We start from the raw sequence: 20,374 nt of genomic DNA, 5'->3' as shown, positions 1-20,374 counted from the left end.
TTGTGCCGCCTTTATTAATTACAGTTCAACATTAATGCATTATTAAAATCCAAAGTTGTGCTTGTTGACATTATTTCATGCACAGTGCATTAATGAACTAACGTTATTTAACTTAAACATTAAATCGTTAACAAAGATGAATGAATACTGTAATTAATGTATTAGACTTCTAAGTCATGTCAGTAAATGCATTAACTAATATTAACTAATGGACTATTACTCTAAAGTGTTACCTTAAAGGGTGACACTTTACAATAAGTTTGTATTAGTTAATGTCAAAGCATTTACTACCATAAACAAGCAATGAACAATACACTTAATACAGTATTTGTTCGTGTTACAGTCATCCATGCCAACTCACAGTCCATCAACTAAGCATTAAATATTATTTTAATAAAGCATTAGTAGATGTTGAACTATGATTAAAAATGTTGTACAAGCATTGTTCATAATTAGTTCATGTTAGTAAATACATTATCTAATGAAACCTTATTGTAAAGTGTGACATTATAAGAAATTAGTTATTAGAACTATTATGTTTAGAAATGTGCCTGAACAAGTCCTCTCTCCATTACACATAAATTGTGAAAAATGAACTCAAATTTACAAGGGGGGCTTATAATTCTGGCTTCAACTGTGTGCATTAATAAATAAAAGTCGTCACACTAAGACACTGTGTTCTGATAATCACAACTGCTCATTTAGGAGCCGGGGAAGCAAAGAGAAGAAAACGTTCCTGTGAAGATCTTTCACAGAAGCCCCACTCAGACTCTCCACTGTCTGCTGTAAGTTCATCGTTTGTACATCACAATTAGGTGGTGTATATACTCCTGAATATCAAATGTTTATCAAATGTTTTCAGAACAAGCAGGAACCCAGTGTGTCTGTAGCTTTCTCTAAGCAGATATGTGTTGTGTTAAGTGACAGAAAACCAAAGACTTCACCAGGCCGTAAAGCAAATCATTCAAATCTGGTGTCTATTAAATGTAGATCTGAGACTACTATAGAAAAAACAGCTAAAACTGTTAAGTTAGCGCTTTTAAACATCAGATCACTCAATAATAAGTCACTTTTAGTCAATGATTTTATCAACACAAATAGCCTTGATTTTATGCTTTTAAATGAAACTTGGCTAGATGACAGTTGTAGTGCAGCAGTTCTGAATGAAGCAGCTCCTTTAAACTTTGACTTTTTGAGTGTTTGCAGAGTTAATAGGAGAGGTGGAGGCATCGCTGCCCTGTTTAAAGATGTGTATGAATGTAAACAAGTGTCATTTGGTGACTATTTGTCTTTTGAATATCTGAGTATAGCACTAAAAGGGTCTCCACGCATCTTACTGATCATTATCTACAGACCTCCAAAATATTCTCCAGCTTTTATTGAGGATTTTACAGAGCTGTTATCAATTGTAACCTCTGAGTTTGATTATTTTAGCATTGCTGGGGATTTTAATATTCACATTGATAATCCAGAAATCAATGCTGTAAAAGAACTGATGACTGTTTTTAACACTTTTGATCTGACTCAGCATGTTCAAGGACCCACACACAATCGTGGACACACTCTTGATCTACTTATAACTAAGGGTTTACACATTTCATCGACTGTTGTTAAAGATGTGGCACTATCTGATCATTTCTGTATCTTTTTTGATATATTGATCACTCCAGCTATTAAAGACAGATCTGTCTCTGTCAGAAAGAGATGCATAAATGAGAACACCAGTGAGCAGTTTATGAAGGCCATATCACTAGCACCAAGTATATCTGCAGACTCTGTTGATTCTCTCCTTGATTTGTTCAATTCTAAAATTGAGAATGTCATAAATGACATCGCTCCTGTTAAAGTCAAGAAGATGACTGGCAGGCAAAAGGGATCTTGGACAAGGTCACCTAGAGTACAAATGATGAAAAGACAGTGCAGAAAAGCTGAGCGTATGTGGAGAAAGACGAAACTAGTAGTCCATTATAACATCTATAAAGACAGTCTTCATGCCTTTAATATGGAACTAAACACTGCTAGACAGACATTCTTTTCAAGCCTTATAAACAGAAACTTAAATAATGCTCGCACACTCTTTGCAACGATAGAGAGACTCACAAACCCCCCCAGTCGGATTCCAAGTGAGCTCCTCTCTGAAAGCAAATGTAATGAGTTTGCTCATTTCTTCACTGATAAGATCAATAATATCAGAAAGGCAATCAGCTCATCCAATCAGTCAAGTTGTGTCGATATCAAACAAGCTCAACCACAACTTAAGAAATCAGAAATTATGTCTAATTTCATGGCAATTAACGGCAAAATCTTAGAAGAAATTGTGCAAGTTATGAAAACATCAACCTGCAGTCTTGACACGCTCCCCACATCATTCTTCAAAACGGTGCTTACCTGTTTAGAAATGGATCTTCTAAAAGTGGTAAATGATTCACTTCTCTCAGGGATTTTTCCAACCTCACTTAAAACTGCAGTTGTTAAACCCCTCTTGAAGAGCAACCTGGATAACACCCTATTGAGCAATTACAGGCCAATCTCAAATCTCCCTTTCATTGGCAAAATCATTGAAAAAGTTGTTTTTAACCAGGTCAACAAGTTCTTAAACTTCAGGGGGTGTTTAGACAATTTTCAATCTGGTTTCAGAGCACATCACAGTACAGAGAGCGCTCTTATAAAGATAATCAATGATATACGCCTAAATACAGATTACGGTAAAATAACAATGCTGGTATTGTTGGATCTCAGTGCTGCATTTGACACTGTCGATCACAGCATACTTCTGGATAGGCTGGAAAACTGGGTTGGGCTGTCTGGCACGGTCCTCAAATGGTTCAGATCTTACCTTGAAGGTAGAGGTTACCATGTCAGTATAGGTGACCATAGGTCGAGGTGGACACCCATGACGTGTGGAGTCCCACAAGGCTCGATTCTGGCACCTCTCCTGTTCAACCTTTATATGATCCCTCTGAGCCAAATAATGAGAAAGAACCAAATCTCCTACCACAGCTATGCTGATGACACTCAGATCTACCTAGCCTTACTGCCTAATGACTACTGCCCCATTGACACCCTCTGCCAATGCATTGATGAAATGAGCAATTGGATGTGCCAAAACTTTCTTCAGTTAAACAAAGAGAAAACTGAAATTATTGTGTTTGGAAACAAAGATGAGGTTCTCAAGGTAAATGCGTACCTTGGCACTAAAGGTCAAACGACAAAAAATAAGGTCAATAATCTTGGTGTGACTCTTGAGTCAGATCTGAGTTTCAAAAGTCATGTCAAAGCAGTCAGTAAATCAGCATACTATCATCTCAAAAACATAGCAAGAATCAGATGCTTTGTTTCTAGTGAAGATTTAGAAAAACTTGTTCATGCTTTTATCAGCAGCAGGGTAGATTACTGTAATGAACTCCTCACTGGTCTTCCTAAAAAGACAGTCAGACAGTTGCAGCTCATCCAGAACGCTGCAGCCAGAATTCTGACCAGAACCAGAAAATCAGAGCACATCACACCTGTCCTCAGGTCTTTACACTGGCTGCTAGTTACATTCAGAATAGATTTTAAAGTATTATTACTGGTCTATAATCACTAAATGGCCTAGGACCTAAATGCATCACAGATATGCTCACTGAATACAGACCTAACAGATCACTCAGATCATTAGGATCATATAAACTAGAAGTTCCAAGAGTTCAGTCAAAGCAGGGTGAATCGGCTTTTAGCCACTACGCCCCTCGCTGCTGGAATCAGCTTCCAGAAATGATCAGATGTGCTCCAACATTAGGCACATTCAAATCAAGACTGAAAACACATCTGTTTAGCTGTGCCTTTACTGAATGAGCACTGTGCTGCGTCCGACAGATTGCACTATCATGTTTTTCTCTTCTTCTTCATTCTTTTATATCACATTTTACCTGTTTTTAAGTTATGTTTTTACGCATTTTTATTATTTGTTTTTATTTTTATTTTACTTGTTTCTTTTATTCTTGTTTATGTAAAGCACTTTGAATTGCCATTGTGTATGAAATGTGCTATATAAATAAACTTGCCTTGCCTTGCCTAAACGCATATGATCCTAAAAGCTTATTTGGGTATTGTAAGAATGAAGATGTCTGCATATCTGTAGTGAGCTTTATTGTGGTCAAAGTTTGGATAACCAAAGATTGATCTTATACACCTGTGACCCACCCAGTAAATATGCAGACAAGTTTTTGATTAGCTGACCGGAGCAGTAACAGCACCTATTGATGTAACTGAAAAATCAAGTGAGATAAACGTGATAGCGGGATCAAATGGTAAAATACTGGAGAATCTCGACAAAAACAGCTGGGTTAAGTTGCGCCCTGGAGTTTTCCGATAATAGCTTGGTATAAAATGTATTTTTTATCATCCTCTTTTTGATAGACATCATCAAACATTCTGTCCAAATGCTCAGGAGAAACCTTATCATATCAATATTTCCCTAGGCTATATGACACTTGATAGGTGATTTCTCTTTATTTAAGAGAATAGTTTAAGGATGTTGCATATTATTTGGTTATCATAAGTAAAGGAAACCGTTAAGTGTTGCAGGACATAAGAGCAAGTAATAAAATACAGCCTAGACTATAGCCTATATTTCCTTGCGCTCAGCAGCTATAATAAAGCTCTACCTTTACAATTTTTTTTTTTTTTTTTGTATTTAACCACGTCAGACAAAAACATTAACACTTGTTTACACAGGACTGGATGACAGAAAAGAAGGTAGGATTCTGATGGTTTTACTCTCCTGAAAAATGCTCTGTTTGCACGATTTGATTAATGTCATCTTATCCAAATGCCTCATATTTAATATTTCAAAACTCTTTTGTTGTGTATTGTTTTTTGTACATATAATTTAGCTATGCCCCATATGGTCCAAAACCAGACAAGTGGACAAATCTTAGCTTGTTTTTAATAACACAAATATAAATATGCATATAATAAACAATACTGCTGCTAATAATAATAACATTATGAAAAAAGCAAGTTGTCATAAATAAACTAAAAACAACCCACCCGAGATGAAGGAGGCATGGAGGCAGCAGTTTTTATATTTATGTAGAAAATAATAATTTTTGTAATATTTTAATCCTTTGAAACATATTTGCGTGTTGCTGTAAAAACTTGCCTATTGCTACTTTGCAACAAATTTTTTGTAAAAAAAAAAAAAGAAAGCTAAAGGATTAGGTTAAGTTGATAAATTTAGACTACTGTATACTGTACAGGCTATTGTCATATCCAAAAGATAGGCAAAGATTCACAGCTTTGCAGTCCCACCCACATTTCACAACCTGTATGAGCCAAGTGTGCCGCAAGCCTACGTTTGAGTGAAGGTTTCGGCCGTTAGATCGCCCCCTGGGGGCTGGTTGCAGTACAAGTCATAAAGCCCGCCTCCTCCGTGTTAATGAAGGAGACTTGAGCCCAAATAAAAAAAAATATTACACTTGCAATAAAATATCCCGAAAGATAGTTCTGGTCGATTAAGGCACTGGTTTTTGTGCTGAAATACACAGCAAATTCATTGGTGTTAAATTTCAAGTGTTGTGGTAATTCAGAGTAAAGTGTTAAAATTCTAGAGTTAGATAAAGGTAAAATAACCCTCTCGGCATTAGAAGTTGATTTGCCTCCTTGTCACACAGAGTAACATGTATCTACCTTTGTAGAAAACCCTTGTATTAGAGAAACTAATCAGAGTGTCTGAAATCTCACCACACCCTCATTCACCTGGCCCTTAAATTGGTCAATTAGTTTAGTCCACTAGACAGAGCGAATGACCACAAATAAGTGAATTCAGACACCTGCTGTTGAACACCTGCTGTTAACAAGCACAATCACTGAAGGAATAAGAAATTGAAGGAAGAAATAAATCTACAGACACAGCCTCACACCAAACCAACTGAATTAAAACACAGGATTAAACAACTCCATTAAATAATAGTATAAGCAGCTTCACTGATTACAGTTTGACTTTATTTCTGTAAGAATATTTGACAATGAACAGAGGTTTATATTTTTTTATTAAAAATATTTCATTTGACCTCACCATCATGGAGATCAGAGGCTTCTTATTTGAGCTCTTGAAGCTTTACTCTTAATGCTTAATGTTTCTCTGACTGCTATAGCTGTGTTTCTAAAACTCATCAGCTATAGCAAAAAAAGGTCAAGAGAAACTATACTGTTTATGCTTTATTGTTAGAGATATAATTTCAGGTGTTTAGTAAGTTGATTCATGAACATATGCAAATATAATTGTATTAAAACTGCACGGGATAATACTACTGGCAGTCTGCTGCTCTTCATAGACAATTCAACAAACAATTAGGATGCAATTAATAATTAGAGTGTCATGCACTAAAATTCAAGCTCCAGCTTGTGCATTATGACACACAGGCATCAAGAATCAGGATATGAACCTCAACCGTGGTTGCTAAAAAAAAAAAAGCTGCATAGTTCATGCCGCAATGCATGCTGGGTGCCAGCATAGTACAAAGCTCCCAGCATGCATTGCAGCATGAATAAATTATGCAGCTTTATGTTCTTACAATCTCTTTCTTTTCCTTTATTTTGTGTTGTTTTTGGGAGGTGATATTTCAGTAGAGTGTTTTTTTTATACTTTATTTTAATTTTTTTGTTTGTCACCATCATTGAGATTCAAAGACTAATTATTGATGTCTGTGTGTTTTTGAGTTCTTCCATAAATCAAACATTCTCATTATAAATAGTGGTTTTATTTTATATTATTGGAGCTTCAGTGGTTTCATTTATGTATGTTATTTATTTCTCACACATAACTAATATGATATTGAATTAGAAAACAAGCAGGAAAGGATGGCTATGTTATCATTATTAATCTCTTCAGACTGACACTTTAATTTTCTTTCAGCTTTCCATGCTATATGTATAAATAGTATAATTAACACTATCTATAGCAGCCAAAATAAAAGACATTTATAGTAAGAAGTTGAAGAGCTTGACTAAAGTAGACTCTGTCCTCCATCATGGTGACTTCAAATGAACAACAGAAATTTCATTAAGAGCTTTTGTTCACATGACAGAAATAAAGTCACAGGTCAGTAATAGGTGAAGCTCCATGATAAGTTGTTTAATTTGATGAGTTTTTTTTTTAAAGATGTTGCAAAATAACATTTTTTATTGTGTAATTTGTTTTATTTTTATTTAGAGTTTTTTTTCTCAGTTGATTTCATCTTTGGTTTTGGCTTAGTGATTCTGCTTGTTAACAGTTGTTCATCAACAATTCTCAATCCTCCTTTAATTAGACACTTAATTGTCTCATTAACTTCATCACTGTCTGAGTGTTCAGCCCTCTGTAGTGAGGACACTAGTTGTCGAGTTCTTATGGGTTACACACACCAGTATCTGCTTCTAACTCGAAAGAGCTTCAGCCAATAACAGGGGACACAGGGAACAACTCCAAGGCTTTTCAGCTTTTGTATTTTAACTTTCAGTTTGCCCAATAATACAATACTGTAGCGCTTGAACAGTAGTAGCGATACCAGTAGCAGCGATAGCAATAGGTTGATAACCTTAGAAAAGGAACAAAATATATAAAATATACATTATTCGCAATACTGACTTAAACACAATGTAATATAAATAAAGACAGTTCCTTCACAAATTTTGTCTCAGCATTATTAATTTGCATATTAAAATAATACTTCTTAATATTAATGCAAGCATTTCACTTTACATAAACTATTTACATAAATGAACAGCATGATTAACTTAATATTGTGCACAAAGTATTATAATGCACAAAATAATGAACTACAGCGCAACAAAATAGTAGCTGTCTTTTATATTGCACATATATTATGAATAAGGCAATGCATGTGGCAGTCCTTGTAATTAGAAAAAGTCAATTCTCATACCATCAGTGTCCCTGAGATGACCAAGTGCTGATGTGCCTTCCCTTCCTTACTCACTGCAGCTTAAAACTTTCTGCATGCAATCGTGAAAGTTTATTAATGCAGCGATCGCGTTCTTCAGCTTTCACAGCGCGTCTGCATGCATGCACTTGCCATGTGAGTTTTTTTTCTTTCCGCATTCACTCGGCACTTCCCGTATCTCCTCGGCACTTCCCGTATCTCCTCGGCAAGTTCCGGATCTCCTCGGCAAGCTCCGTCAGCCAATTGCTTCCGCCAAACACTTTCAGTTTCGTTAGTTCCGCCTAATTCCTCCATGCATTGATTCGTATGAAGTCCAAATTCGCGATTTGACTTTACACCTCCCACTTGAACTACTGGTTCTTTGAACCCAAGTTGTTCACAGAATTTAGTGCGTGTTTAGTGCTGTTCCTCTATAGGTATTAAGACAACTAAACGTCTTACGTCTCTGTGGAGGATAGTTGCAGGGATTCTGTCAGTCAACTTTTTGGTTGTGACTTTGGCTTTAGCAGGCTTTACGTTTGAGACTGGGTAGCTTGTGAAGACTTTAACATTCACATCTCTGACAATACCTTTGTCATCAGCATTGACTTGGATGACTCTGGCCAACTTGTACTGACTCCTCAGTGCATTTTGGTCTGCTAACCAGACGACATCTCCAACAGCAACATTCCTTTCCTTGGTGTGCCATTTGTTTCTTACAAACAAGTTTGGCCCTGCTAACTGACTCCATTTCCTCCAGAATTTGTTAACTTCTCCTTGGATGACTTTTAATCTTTTATAAGGATAGCCAACAAAATCAAAGTCACCTGGGTCTCCCTTTGGTCCAGATCTTCCTAACAGAAGAGAGTTGGGAGTGACATATTCTACACAATCCTCTCTGCTCTGCGTCCTTGCATCAATAGGCCTCTCATTAGCCAGGTTAGCTGCCATATAAAGGAATGTTTGAAATTCGCTCCAAGTGAAAACACCATCACCTCCCAAGTTGTGAAGGGCTCGCTTTACTATGCGAACAGCGGCCTCTGCTGCTCCGTTCCTGTGAGGAGAACTTGCAGGATGGATCTTCCAAACCCATTCAGTTCCGTGTTTAGCAGCTTTCTCCTCTAGCTCAGATGTTTCTAACTTATCCAGGAACTTGTAGAGTTCTGTGAGAGCAGGTTTAACTCCGATAAAATTTGAGCCGGGGTCGGACCATAATTTTCTTGGATGACCCCTCAAAGCCGTGAATCTTTGGTAGGCTAGCATAAACCCTTCAGCAGATTGGTCACTCACAATGTCAGTGTGTATCGCTCTAGATGCCATACAGCAGTAAACGATTCCCCAAACTTTGAGATGTACCCGCTTCCTCACTTCATCCTTTACTATGTATGGTCCAAACAGGTCTAAAGTTGTGTATTCAAAGGGTGCTGCTGGTTCTGTCCTTTCAGGAGGAAGGTCTGCCATGATTTGCTCACATCTCTTTGCTCTTGCCTTCCTGCAGATCACACAGCTGTCTACAACTTTCTTGGCTAGTCTCCGACCTTTAATCACCCACGCCTTTTTCCTCATTCTTAGAAGTGTCCCTGCTACCTCCTCATGATTTGCACTGTGGGCTTCTCGGGCTAATAACATGGACACCCATGCACTACAAGGTAATATTGCGACTGCAATCTTTTCTTCATTAAAGATCTGTATTCTTCCACCACAAACCAAGAGTCCTGAATTTTCTCTATACACAGCCAGTCTGCTAAGTGTAGTGTCGGGAAAAGTCACACCCTGTTGAGCAGCTAGAAAGAGTTCTTTCAGAATATACTCTTCCTCTTTCACAGTCAGCATGGTTTGTTTGATCTTGTTTTGCAACACTTCTTTTCTTTTTCTCTCATTTGAGTCCTGATCCCTGAATCCTAGCCACTTCTTTACAGCACGCCAAACCCAGCCGATGACTCTGACTAGCTTGGTTAAATTGCTGTATTTTTCCTCATCCACTAGTTTCTTAATAATTAAGTCACGAGGTGTTCCTTTTGGTAAGTTTGGTCTTTTTCCATTTTCACCAGAGTCAGAAACAACATTGATTGAATCACCAAGGATTGAAACTTCAGGAATTCCTTTACCTGCTTCTGCCAGGTCCCTCTTTGTTTGAGATCTTGTCAGAACTGCTGAGAATGTTTTCCGTTGAAGTTTGTTAACATTCTCCTTGGCATCAGCAGCAACCTCAGCAGCTGATTTCTTTGGCCACTCCTCTACTGAATATCTGAGGAATTGTGGTCCCTCCTGCCATTCGGACTCTTCAGCAAGATCTTCAGGAGTGCCTCCTCTAGTAATGATGTCAGCGATATTGACATCCCCTGGTATCCACCACCAGTCACTTACTGATCCAGACTTTTGGATTTCTCCAACTCTATTTGCAAAGAAAGTTTGGTAGCCATAGCTATCACGTTGAATGGCCCCCAGCACCGTTTGACTGTCTACCAGGTGAAACCAGCGCTCCACTTCCATCCGCCCATGCTTTTCAAAGTACTTCCTGAGTCGTGCAGCGAAAACTGCACCGCAGATTTCAGCCTTCACAGCATCTCCTTTCTGGTCTAGTGGTGTTAGTTTTGCTTTAGATTCAACTAGTCTGACGTCTATCCCCTGGTCTGTATTCCATCTTAGGTACAATACAGCTCCATATGTTTTATCACTACCATCTGAGAAAGTGATTCCCCAGGGTTTTCCTTTCCAGCCAGGAGGTGTAAGACTTCTGTGGAACTTGACCTGATTAAGCTGCACATATTCCTCAAATAATCTGATAGCTTCTTCCCTGAGGTTTTCAGAAAGTGGCATGTCCCATGTCTCACGGGTTAGACTCCCCTTTCCTGTCTCTTGGAAAGCTTTCCTGACAAGAATTGCACCCTTCTGTTTGGCAGGAGTGACAAGACCAACTGGGTCATAGAGGCCAGCAACTTGGCTTAACAGGTGCCTTCTGGTCAAAGGGTTTGGTGTTCTCAGTCTCACCTCACTTTTTAAGAGGTTCTGACCCGTTCTCATTTTCTTCTTTCTTACTGAGAAATTAATGGAAGCCATGATGTACAGCTTATCCTCCTCTACCAAGTACCCTGTGCCCAAAGCCTTGTTGTCTTCATCTCGTAGCTGGTTTGGTAGTATGATTGTTTTAGATTGAGAGACTGATTCTTTTGGAACTTGACTTGGATCAACCACTTCATTCCTCCCACTTTGCTCCGACCGAACCCATGGTTTCAGTGCAAATCCGCCAGCTGCTAAAATCTCCTCTAGCCCATTTGTTATCTCTTTCAGTCTCTCCTGGCTATTATGGGATGTAAGGATGTCATCCACATAACTGTCCTCCTCAAGGACTCTGCACTCTTCTTTTAAATGAGCAAACTTTGCCAGCCTAGCTGTCTCACGCATAGCTAACTGTGCAATGCATCCAGCAGGACGATCTCCAATGTTAACTCTAGTGATAGCGTACTCACTTATTTCTTCGTCTTGAGTGTCTCTCCAGAGAAATCTGTGAAGATGAACCTCACGCTCTTCCAGCCACACTGAATTGTACATCTTTTTTATGTCTCCAAGAGCAGCAAATACTCCCTTCCTGAATCTTAGCAAGACAGCTCTGATTGGGTTGAGTACATCTGGTCCTTTTAACAGAAGATCATTCATGGTTAGCCCTTTGAATTTCTGACTACTGTTCCAGACAAGTCGCACTGGAGTGGTAGTTGAATGCGGATTTGGTGCTACCAGGTGACTAACATACCAAACAGGTCCCTTCCATTCCTCAATTACTTGTTTAGTAAGCTTTGTTGCTGCACCCCTTTTCACCATGTCATGGACTTGAGCTGCATAAATGTCCTGCCATTCTGGTACCTTTTTCAGTTGCTTTTCTGTTCTGAGGAAAGCAGCTTCTACTCCACTTCTGTTGTAAGGAAGTGTAGCTGGGTCCTGAATCCATGGATACTTTGTATCCCAGTGTGGAGCTGTGCTGTGGGTATCCATTTCAACATATGTGAGACCCTCTCTTATAATCTCCAGTTCTCTTTCTTCTGCTAGGGTCATCTCCTTCCCTCCAGGCTGACAGTTTCCACAGCGACATCCTCCACATTTTGGCTCACAAGCTGTGCCAATACTATCCCATTTCCACCAGTCAATAAACTCTCTGTTGCTTGCTAGTGAACTTCTTGGGCTCTTTCCCTCTTTGACAATATCAGTAATTGCTGGTCTTTCTGCTTTTTCTATGATTTCTTCATACCTGGCTGCAGCTGTTCTCATGGACCGAGCAAAATGTGTTTTGGACTCGTATGCAGCCATATCCACCACTTCAAACAAATCAGGGTGTGCTCCAGCCACTGTTTTCCCCAGCGGGCTGTCCCACAGGACAAGATCCCCAACAATCTTTACTCTTTGTGGAGCGAGTCTGCCCTCTCGGTGACTGATGAGGAGATCTATTTTTCCTGGTCTTTTCAGTTCTTCTAATTCCACCTCTGGAAAGAATTCTCTAAGTTTCTCTTGACTTACGATTCTATGAACTTTGGCAATTTCTTCCAAACCATAGCAGATCAACTGATGAGCCTTCACTGTCCCCTCAGGAGTTTTGACTCTAATCCTGAGAAGGTATCTATTTGTGCTTACTCTGATCGCCATCTTGCCAACTCCATGAACCACTAGAGTGATTTTTTCACCTCTCAGCTTAAGTCTTTCAGCAGCTTCATGGGTGATATAGTTTGTATCAGAAGCCAGATCTATCAAAGCGCCAATCTTCTGTCCTGCATTCGTGGTTACTTCCATCAGCATCATGATAACAGGAAGCTCCTTTAATCCACTTTTACTGACCAATCCCTGCTGGTCATTTCCTGAGCAGTTTATCATCTTAACTTTGTTGGTGAATGCTTTTTTGCACTTCTCAGCCAATTCTGGAGAAAGTTCAGCCAGGAAATGTTCCTGCTCTGCAGTCAATCCACTTCCTTTTCTACTATCTTTACTGATGGTTTTCCCTTCATTCAGGTTCTTGAGGTCCCATTTTGGACAGAGGAAGTAATGGTGGTCTGAGAAGTCTCCTTTTTTGCAATCTTTGTTTCTGCAAAGGTAGTTATCACTGCACCTGCTGTCATCCTCATGAACTCCCAAGCACTTTTTGCATGCTCCTAGTTTCCTGATGATAGATTTCTTCTCTGTCAGCTTCAAGTCTTTAAATTTTCTGCAGAAGAAAATCCTGTCTCTATGTTTCTCTGCCCCACACACGATGCAACCAGCTTCTGTGGAGTCTTTCTTTGTCGTTCTAGTAAAAGCGTAATTCTTTTCAAATTTTCTTTCTGGCTTTTCCACTCTTTCTGAAATCCTAAGTTGTTCCAGCCTTTCAAGCACTTCTTCCTGTTTCTGAAGGAATTGTAACAGCTCATCAAAGTGTATGTCTGGTGTGATGTTATTTGCAGGATCTGTCATATATACGAGCCATTCTCTTTTCAAGAGTTCAGGTAACTTGCTTTCGATGGATTTTATCACAAGAGGATTCTTCATTGCTCCAACGTTTCCAAGATCTGTGAGATCAGCCAAGGCTTTTTCCACCATTTGGATTAATTCTATTACCCTTCTTGGTTGGTTTCCTCTCAAAGCTGGCATTTTCTCTAGTTCCTCTACAATTTCCATGGCAATTGTAATTTTGTTACCGTATCGGTTGTCTAACACCCTGAATATGTCATCAGCAGTGTTGTAGGAAGACAATCTGAGCTCTTTTGCGATTCTGTCATCCACGCTATCCACTAACTGAATCTTTTTCACTTCAACAGACCCAGTGGGCTCACCTTGCTTCTGGAGATTTTCCCAGTCCCTCTTCCAACGATAGTAATCTCTCTTATTACCAGTGAATTTAGGTAGACTTGTTGGTTTAATTTTTACCACTGGCACGATCTGTCCTGCAGGTACCATTATGTTTGGATTGTTTGTCATACTCGTGTCTAATGCTTGTGTATCTTCAGCAGCTCTTCGTGCCCAAGCGAATTCAGCTTTTCTTGATTCAAGCTCATTGCTACACTCTTTCAGTTTGCGAACATGACTTTCAAGATCCTTTCTCTCAGGTGCTGGAATCCATCTTTCCCATTTTAGCAAAGTTACAGTTGCCTCTTTCACCAGTCTCATCGAGAGCTCCAGTTGCACTTCATAACTTTCATATCCAGTGCCATCAACAGGCATAGCGGCTGTGCGATCGCAGGCTTTTTCAGCTGCTGAAATTGTGGTTAACACATCACTTTGTCCATATCTTCGCCAGAGATTATCTTGTACTATCTCAGTTACTTCGTCAAACTTTGCATTACATTCTTCCACAGCTTTCTTAAAGTCAGCTTCTTGCTGTGCTGAAAGTTGTACCTCTGCACCATCTTCTGTAGCTTCAATCTCTGCTATTAATCCAGCTTTATAGTCATCATTAGTTTCAAACACTTTTCTTGCTCCAGAAGAAAGCTTTTTAAATTCTTCTTTTAGCTCTGATTCTATAAGTCGGTGTGCTTCTCTACAGAGAAAGTTAGCTTGTTTGGTAAAGCTACTTTTTGCAGTGGTTCTTTCCTTTTTTAGCTGTTTAACTGATTTTCCTAATGCTTCCTCAGCCATTTTCTTTGAATTTTGCTTTCACTTGGTGTCAGCAGAACTTTGTCTTTGGACGTCACTAAGCCGTTGATCTTTATGTCCAGCTGCTACACTCTTGGTTATCAACTGTCGAGTTCTTATGGGTTACACACACCAGTATCTGCTTCTAACTCGAAAGAGCTTCAGCCAATAACAGGGGACACAGGGAACAACTCCAAGGCTTTTCAGCTTTTGTATTTTAACTTTCAGTTTGCCCAATAATACAATACTGTAGCGCTTGAACAGTAGTAGCGATACCAGTAGCAGCGATAGCAATAGGTTGATAACCTTAGAAAAGGAACAAAATATATAAAATATACATTATTCGCAATACTGACTTAAACACAATGTAATATAAATAAAGACAGTTCCTTCACAAATTTTGTCTCAGCATTATTAATTTGCATATTAAAATAATACTTCTTAATATTAATGCAAGCATTTCACTTTACATAAACTATTTACATAAATGAACAGCATGATTAACTTAATATTGTGCACAAAGTATTATAATGCACAAAATAATGAACTACAGCGCAACAAAATAGTAGCTGTCTTTTATATTGCACATATATTATGAATAAGGCAATGCATGTGGCAGTCCTTGTAATTAGAAAAAGTCAATTCTCATACCATCAGTGTCCCTGAGATGACCAAGTGCTGATGTGCCTTCCCTTCCTTACTCACTGCAGCTTAAAACTTTCTGCATGCAATCGTGAAAGTTTATTAATGCAGCGATCGCGTTCTTCAGCTTTCACAGCGCGTCTGCATGCATGCACTTGCCATGTGAGTTTTTTTTCTTTCCGCATTCACTCGGCACTTCCCGTATCTCCTCGGCACTTCCCGTATCTCCTCGGCAAGTTCCGTATCTCCTCGGCAAGCTCCGTCAGCCAATTGCTTCCGCCAAACACTTTCAGTTTCGTTAGTTCCGCCTAATTCCTCCATGCATTGATTCGTATGAAGTCCAAATTCGCGATTTGACTTTACACTAGTTAGGATTTTGCTCTGGAATTTAAGGCTTACGTGTGTTCGAATGAAAAATACAGACAATGGGATTTGTTTTTAACAGAAATATTCTGGAAACTGAATTTACGAATGTAAAATGTTGAAAACAGCAGATTACTGGCAACCACTGCTGCCAGTATTTTGACATACATTTAACAGATATTTTACACAATAAGAGTTTGCTAATTAACACTCTGGGTGTTAAAAATTTTAACACTTTCAAAAATGTTATTTTAACACTTATAGTGGTTCCCATATAAACACCGAGGGAGTGTTAATTTTAACTCTAAGGTAGTTAAATCTACCAAATCTAAAATTTGCAGGGTGAGTTTGATTAAAAAATACAGACTGTTGAATGTGCTTTTAACAGAAATATTCTGTAAACTGAATTTATGAATGTTAAAAACAGCAGATTACTGGCAACCACAGCTGCTGGTATTTTTCTGTAAAATCTAAAAATGGAAAAAAAAAGAAAAAGAAAAACAGCAAAACGGTTTTTGTGTCACCATTGTGAAGGATAATAGCGTCTCTGTTCAAGTCCAAGATGAACTGAGAGTATTTGATGTTATGCTGCATCTTCTTTTGTTTAAAGGTAACTGTGTAGTTACTAATGCAGTCAAAATCTGTTTGCTAGTTGCAATCACACATGAAACCATTGATGCATCTAAAGACTTTACATTTTTTTCTACTAAGCTATGATTTTGTAAACTGAATATTGTATTAGTTCATGAAATATGGTTATTTTTTTGTAAGTTTGTACAGTTATATAAAACTTCCATGTTTTTCACAGAAAGTTTCTGGCAACCACAGCTGCTGGTATTTTTTCGGAAATGTAACAGATATTTTACACAATAAGAGTTTGCTAATTAACACTCTCTTGGTGTTGACAATGTTAACACTTTTAAAAGTGTTATTTTTAACACTTATAGTGGTTCCCATATAAACTATGAGGGAGGGTTAATTTTAACTCTAAGGTAGTTAAATCTACTATCTAAAATTTGCTGTGTATGTGTCCCACACTGCTAAAAACACTATTAGGACACATATATTTCACTAAAAAGTGTAAATTGGTTGTTTTTGCGTTATTTCAAGCAAATTTGTACTTTCGGTTTGAAACTAATTTTTGAAGCTGCGTCTCGACCATGAGATAATAGCGTGTATTCCAGCGTGCAGACTGGACGTCTGTGCCAGAGTGTGTCTTATTACGTCTTACAGTGCGGCTCAAAGGACATCTTTTGCGCTCAGAGCTGCTTTTGTGAAGAGATCATCGGCAACACTGCTCGAAGTTCACCATGGAGGTGAAAATGAATTTCCCGGACCGGGACTCAAACCCAGGCCGATGCGGTGGGAGCGCTGAATCCTAACCACAAGAACACCCGGGAAGGCCTGGCTAAAGGTTGCCCTCAAGCCTAGCTGTAGGCCTCCACCCAGGTGTGCTGCAGCTGCTCTGACAAAAATAACTCTAACGTTTGTAACCTCCTCCTAGAGAAGAGAAAGTCACAGTTCTTCTTGGGAGGGACTGTCACATGCTCTGTGTAAGAGCATCCTATCGACACCACAACTTGCCATGACAAAAAAGCACAGCCAGCGTTGAAGGAACTCCGTTCACCGAGCCGTGTCCTCTTTCCAAGCAGCAAGCTAATGAGCACTGCTGACGCAGACTGGGCCAGTGGCGCATACTGGCACCTGTAAGTAGTGGTTATTCTTGGTTACACCGGCCAATCACGTTCCGAGTTGGAACCAAGATTTTTTAAATTCTTGGTTACGCTGGCCAATCACGTCCCGAGCTGGAACCAAGATTCGCCCTATTTTTGGTTACGGCAGCCAATCATGTTCCGAGTTACAATGAACGCTATGGCCAATTAGAGCCCTTATACCATTCATGATTTGTACTGTAATAACAGATTTTGTCGCAGATTAATTCGGACAACAATTGCAAAGTAATTATTTTTATAAAAAGTTGGTTTAAATGAATAACCATTACAGTAACATTAATTACTACAACACGATTATTTTATGATTGTTCTAAATGTTATATAACGTTATTTGGTAAGATTAACGTTAGCTGACCAAGCACACTGTACAGTTTTACTACAAACATTTTAATGCAGTTATTATACATTGCAACACTTTATATTATTATTTACTACCATAGTTACAATAATTGCCGTGCATTATTCTCACACATTAATTAAACACTTCACAAATAATAAATATAAGGCTCATTTCATCAGTCACTAATTATAAACAAATAGTATAATAATGCTCACATATCACTACATCACTAATCATAAACTAATCTAATAACGCTCACGCATAATACATCACTAATCACAAAGTAAAAAACAATATGGATCACCCATGAATGCCTCACTAATAATAAACCTATAATATAAGGGTCACAAATTAATCCATGGGTGAGGCAGTGGCGCAGTAAGTAGTACTGTTGCCAAACAGCTGGTTTGAACCTCGGCTCAGTTGGCGTTTCTGTGTGGAGTTTGCATGTTCTCCTTGCCTTCGCGTGGGTTTCCTCCGGGTGCTCCGGTTTCCCCCACAGTCCAAAGACATGTGGTACAGGTGAATTGGGTAGGCTAAATTGTCCGTAGTGTATAAGTGTGTGTGAATGTGTGTGTGGATGTTTCCCAGAGATGGGTTGGAGCTGGATAAGTTGGCGGTTTACTCCGCTGTGGTGACCCCGGATTAATAAAGGGACTAAGCCGACAAGAAAATGAATGAATGAAATTTATCCATTGCTAATAATAATAAACTAACGCTTAGACATGAATGCATCACTAATAATAAACCAATGATATAATAATGCTCACACATTAATTCATCACTAATAATAATCCAGTAACAAAGTTAACATTAATATTCTTCTTTAATTTTCTATTTCATAGATTAAATTTAGTGGCAGACTAAAATATAAGTAACTTCAATTTAAAGTAATAGTTTGAATGCACTGCTTTTACATGTAATAGAACAGTAGTTTTCAAAATGTAGAAAATATTTTCTTTTTGAAAATGAAAATATTGTCTTCAAAAAAAAATTACATTGCATGTACATTATTACATTACAAAAGCGATAACTCAGAATAAAATTTAACTTATTCGCTGTCTCAACTAGGACAAAGCTTCGTTTGACTGTTTGCTGTTGATTGCCAAGGCAAAAAAGCCGCAAAATATTGGAGAGGAGCTAATCAAACCCACCTGCATTAAAATAGTGGTGGAAATGTGTGGTCCGCAAGCAGCTGAAAAAGTTAAAACTGTCCCTCTTTCTAACAACACTGTGAAAGACAGGATTGATAAAATGGCAGAAAACTGCAAAAATCAGTTGCACGAAAAACTTAGAGGAGTGCAGTTTGCTATACAGCTGGATGAAACGACCATAGTGGAGGGAGAGTCTGTGCTTATCGTGTATGTACAGTATGTTGACGGAGAGGAGTTGAAACGGGACATTCTCATGTCTACCAATTTACCCACAACAACTACAGGTCAAGATATTTTTATGGCTGTCGATTCTTACCTCACATCCTACAATCTGCCCTATGCAAATCTCGTCGCTTGCTGCACAAATGGTGCTGCCGTGATGATGGGTAGAAATAAGGGATTTAACAGCCGTTTGATGGAAAAGAGCCCGCACTGTGTCATCTTCCACTGTATGATCCATCGCCAAGCACTCGCCAGTAAAAAACTGTCCAGAGACCTTAGCGACACACTGGCAACAGTTGTAAAAGTCGTAAACTTCATTAAAGCTCGTCCTACCAACCAGAGATTATTTGCGCAACTGTGTGAGGATGAAGCGCACCAAACTCTTCTGCTACACACGGAGGTGCGCTTTCTAGAACTGCGAGATAAAATGTTGGAATTTCTGCAAAGTTAAAACTACACACAGTTGGAACAGCTGTCAGATGTGTTCTGGATTAAAACGGCATACCTTGCTGACATATTCACTCTTTATAATGAGACCAACAAAAGACTGCAGGGCTCGGAGTCAACTATCTTAGAATGCAAAGAAGCAATCGATGCTTTTATGCGCAAACTGGACTACAGAGCTGGAAAAATGTCACAGGGGCATTTACAACACTTCCCACTGCTGCTTCAACACTCTGGCGATACCGTGGGCGCATCTTTGCGCACAGAGTTTTGCCTTCACATGACGTCACTACAGGCGGAATTAAAGTCCCGTTTCGCGGATGTTGAGAAATTATCCAAGGATCTGTGGGTTATAGATCCCTTTACATCCAGACTTGAAGATGTGGAATACCTTGGCTGTGAAGATGAGCTCGCTGAACTTCAAGCTGATTCACTATCAAAAAAGTTCTTCCAGGAGAATGGATTTAAAAGACTTTGGATAGTAAGTGGACCTGTTGTCGCACCTAAACTTGCAAACTATGCAATTACAAAAATCATTCTACCTTTCAGTACCACCTACCTCTCTAAGACAGCCTTCAGTACTCTTGTGGCTATAAAAACAAAGTCCTGCTACAGACTGGAGGTGCACAGCGATTTTAGACTGGCTATCACTGGCATTACACCTGAAATTCCATCACTAGTCAAAGACATGCAAGCCCAAGGTGGACATTAGCTTTGTGTTAGCCTTATAAAAACCATAATAAAATTGACAGTACATCTGTACTAACTTGAAAGTAAAAGCACAGCTATTGTAATGTTCATGTTTATTATAACATTCAGTGTTATACATAAAGTGTATGTTCATACACAGATGGAATAAAAACATTTATTTGTTTAAAAATGTAAATTCCCGTGTATTCGTGTAAAATGTAATTAAACTTAATTGTAATAAATGTAAAACTGATTAATTAATATTTTCTAAACATATATATTAATAATGCACAA

The 20,374-nt window shown here is 38.6% G+C and overlaps 2 protein-coding genes and 1 long non-coding RNA gene across 4 annotated transcripts in view; all 3 read right to left on the bottom strand.

Annotated features, from left to right (window-relative positions):
* Positions 1-20,374, bottom strand: part of LOC137487288 (uncharacterized) — a 372,332-nt gene that overhangs the window by 233,515 nt on the left and 118,443 nt on the right. The gene's annotated exons all lie outside the window — the stretch shown is intronic.
* On the bottom strand, positions 1,138-15,315 carry LOC108183760 (uncharacterized). Of its 2 annotated transcripts, none has more exons than XR_015942519.1 (2): positions 7,905-15,315; positions 1,138-7,559 (listed from the first exon to the last, which is right to left on the bottom strand). XR_015942519.1 is itself a non-coding variant. In XM_087249662.2 (2 exons), the coding sequence occupies exon 2, from the start codon at positions 14,493-14,495 to the stop codon at positions 8,319-8,321; it is 6,177 nt and encodes a 2,058-aa protein (XP_087105788.1). In that variant the 5' UTR covers positions 14,496-14,798; positions 15,144-15,315; the 3' UTR covers positions 1,138-8,318. The 2 variants fall into 2 exon arrangements, 1 of the variants encoding a protein (XP_087105788.1); XM_087249662.2 differs by having other exon boundaries at positions 1,138-14,798; positions 15,144-15,315.
* On the bottom strand, positions 1,138-18,465 carry LOC147845193 (uncharacterized). Its single transcript, XR_015484465.2, has 2 exons — positions 15,498-18,465; positions 1,138-7,354 (listed from the first exon to the last, which is right to left on the bottom strand). It is a non-coding gene; the product is annotated as an uncharacterized LOC147845193 (long non-coding RNA).

Source organism: Danio rerio, chromosome 4 (genome assembly GCF_052040795.2).
Source record: "Danio rerio strain M-AB ecotype USA chromosome 4, GRCz13ab, whole genome shotgun sequence".
NCBI classification, from domain to species: domain Eukaryota; kingdom Metazoa; phylum Chordata; class Actinopteri; order Cypriniformes; family Danionidae; genus Danio; species Danio rerio.
Note: the sequence above shows the minus strand (reverse complement) of the source record. Positions and strands in the feature narration are given on the sequence as shown.

Bases quoted from the DNA above. Each gene is read 5' to 3' on its own strand.
- LOC108183760 (XM_087249662.2), bottom strand. From the start codon at position 14,495: ATGGCTGAGGAAGCATTAGGAAAATCAGTTAAACAGCTAAAAAAGGAA.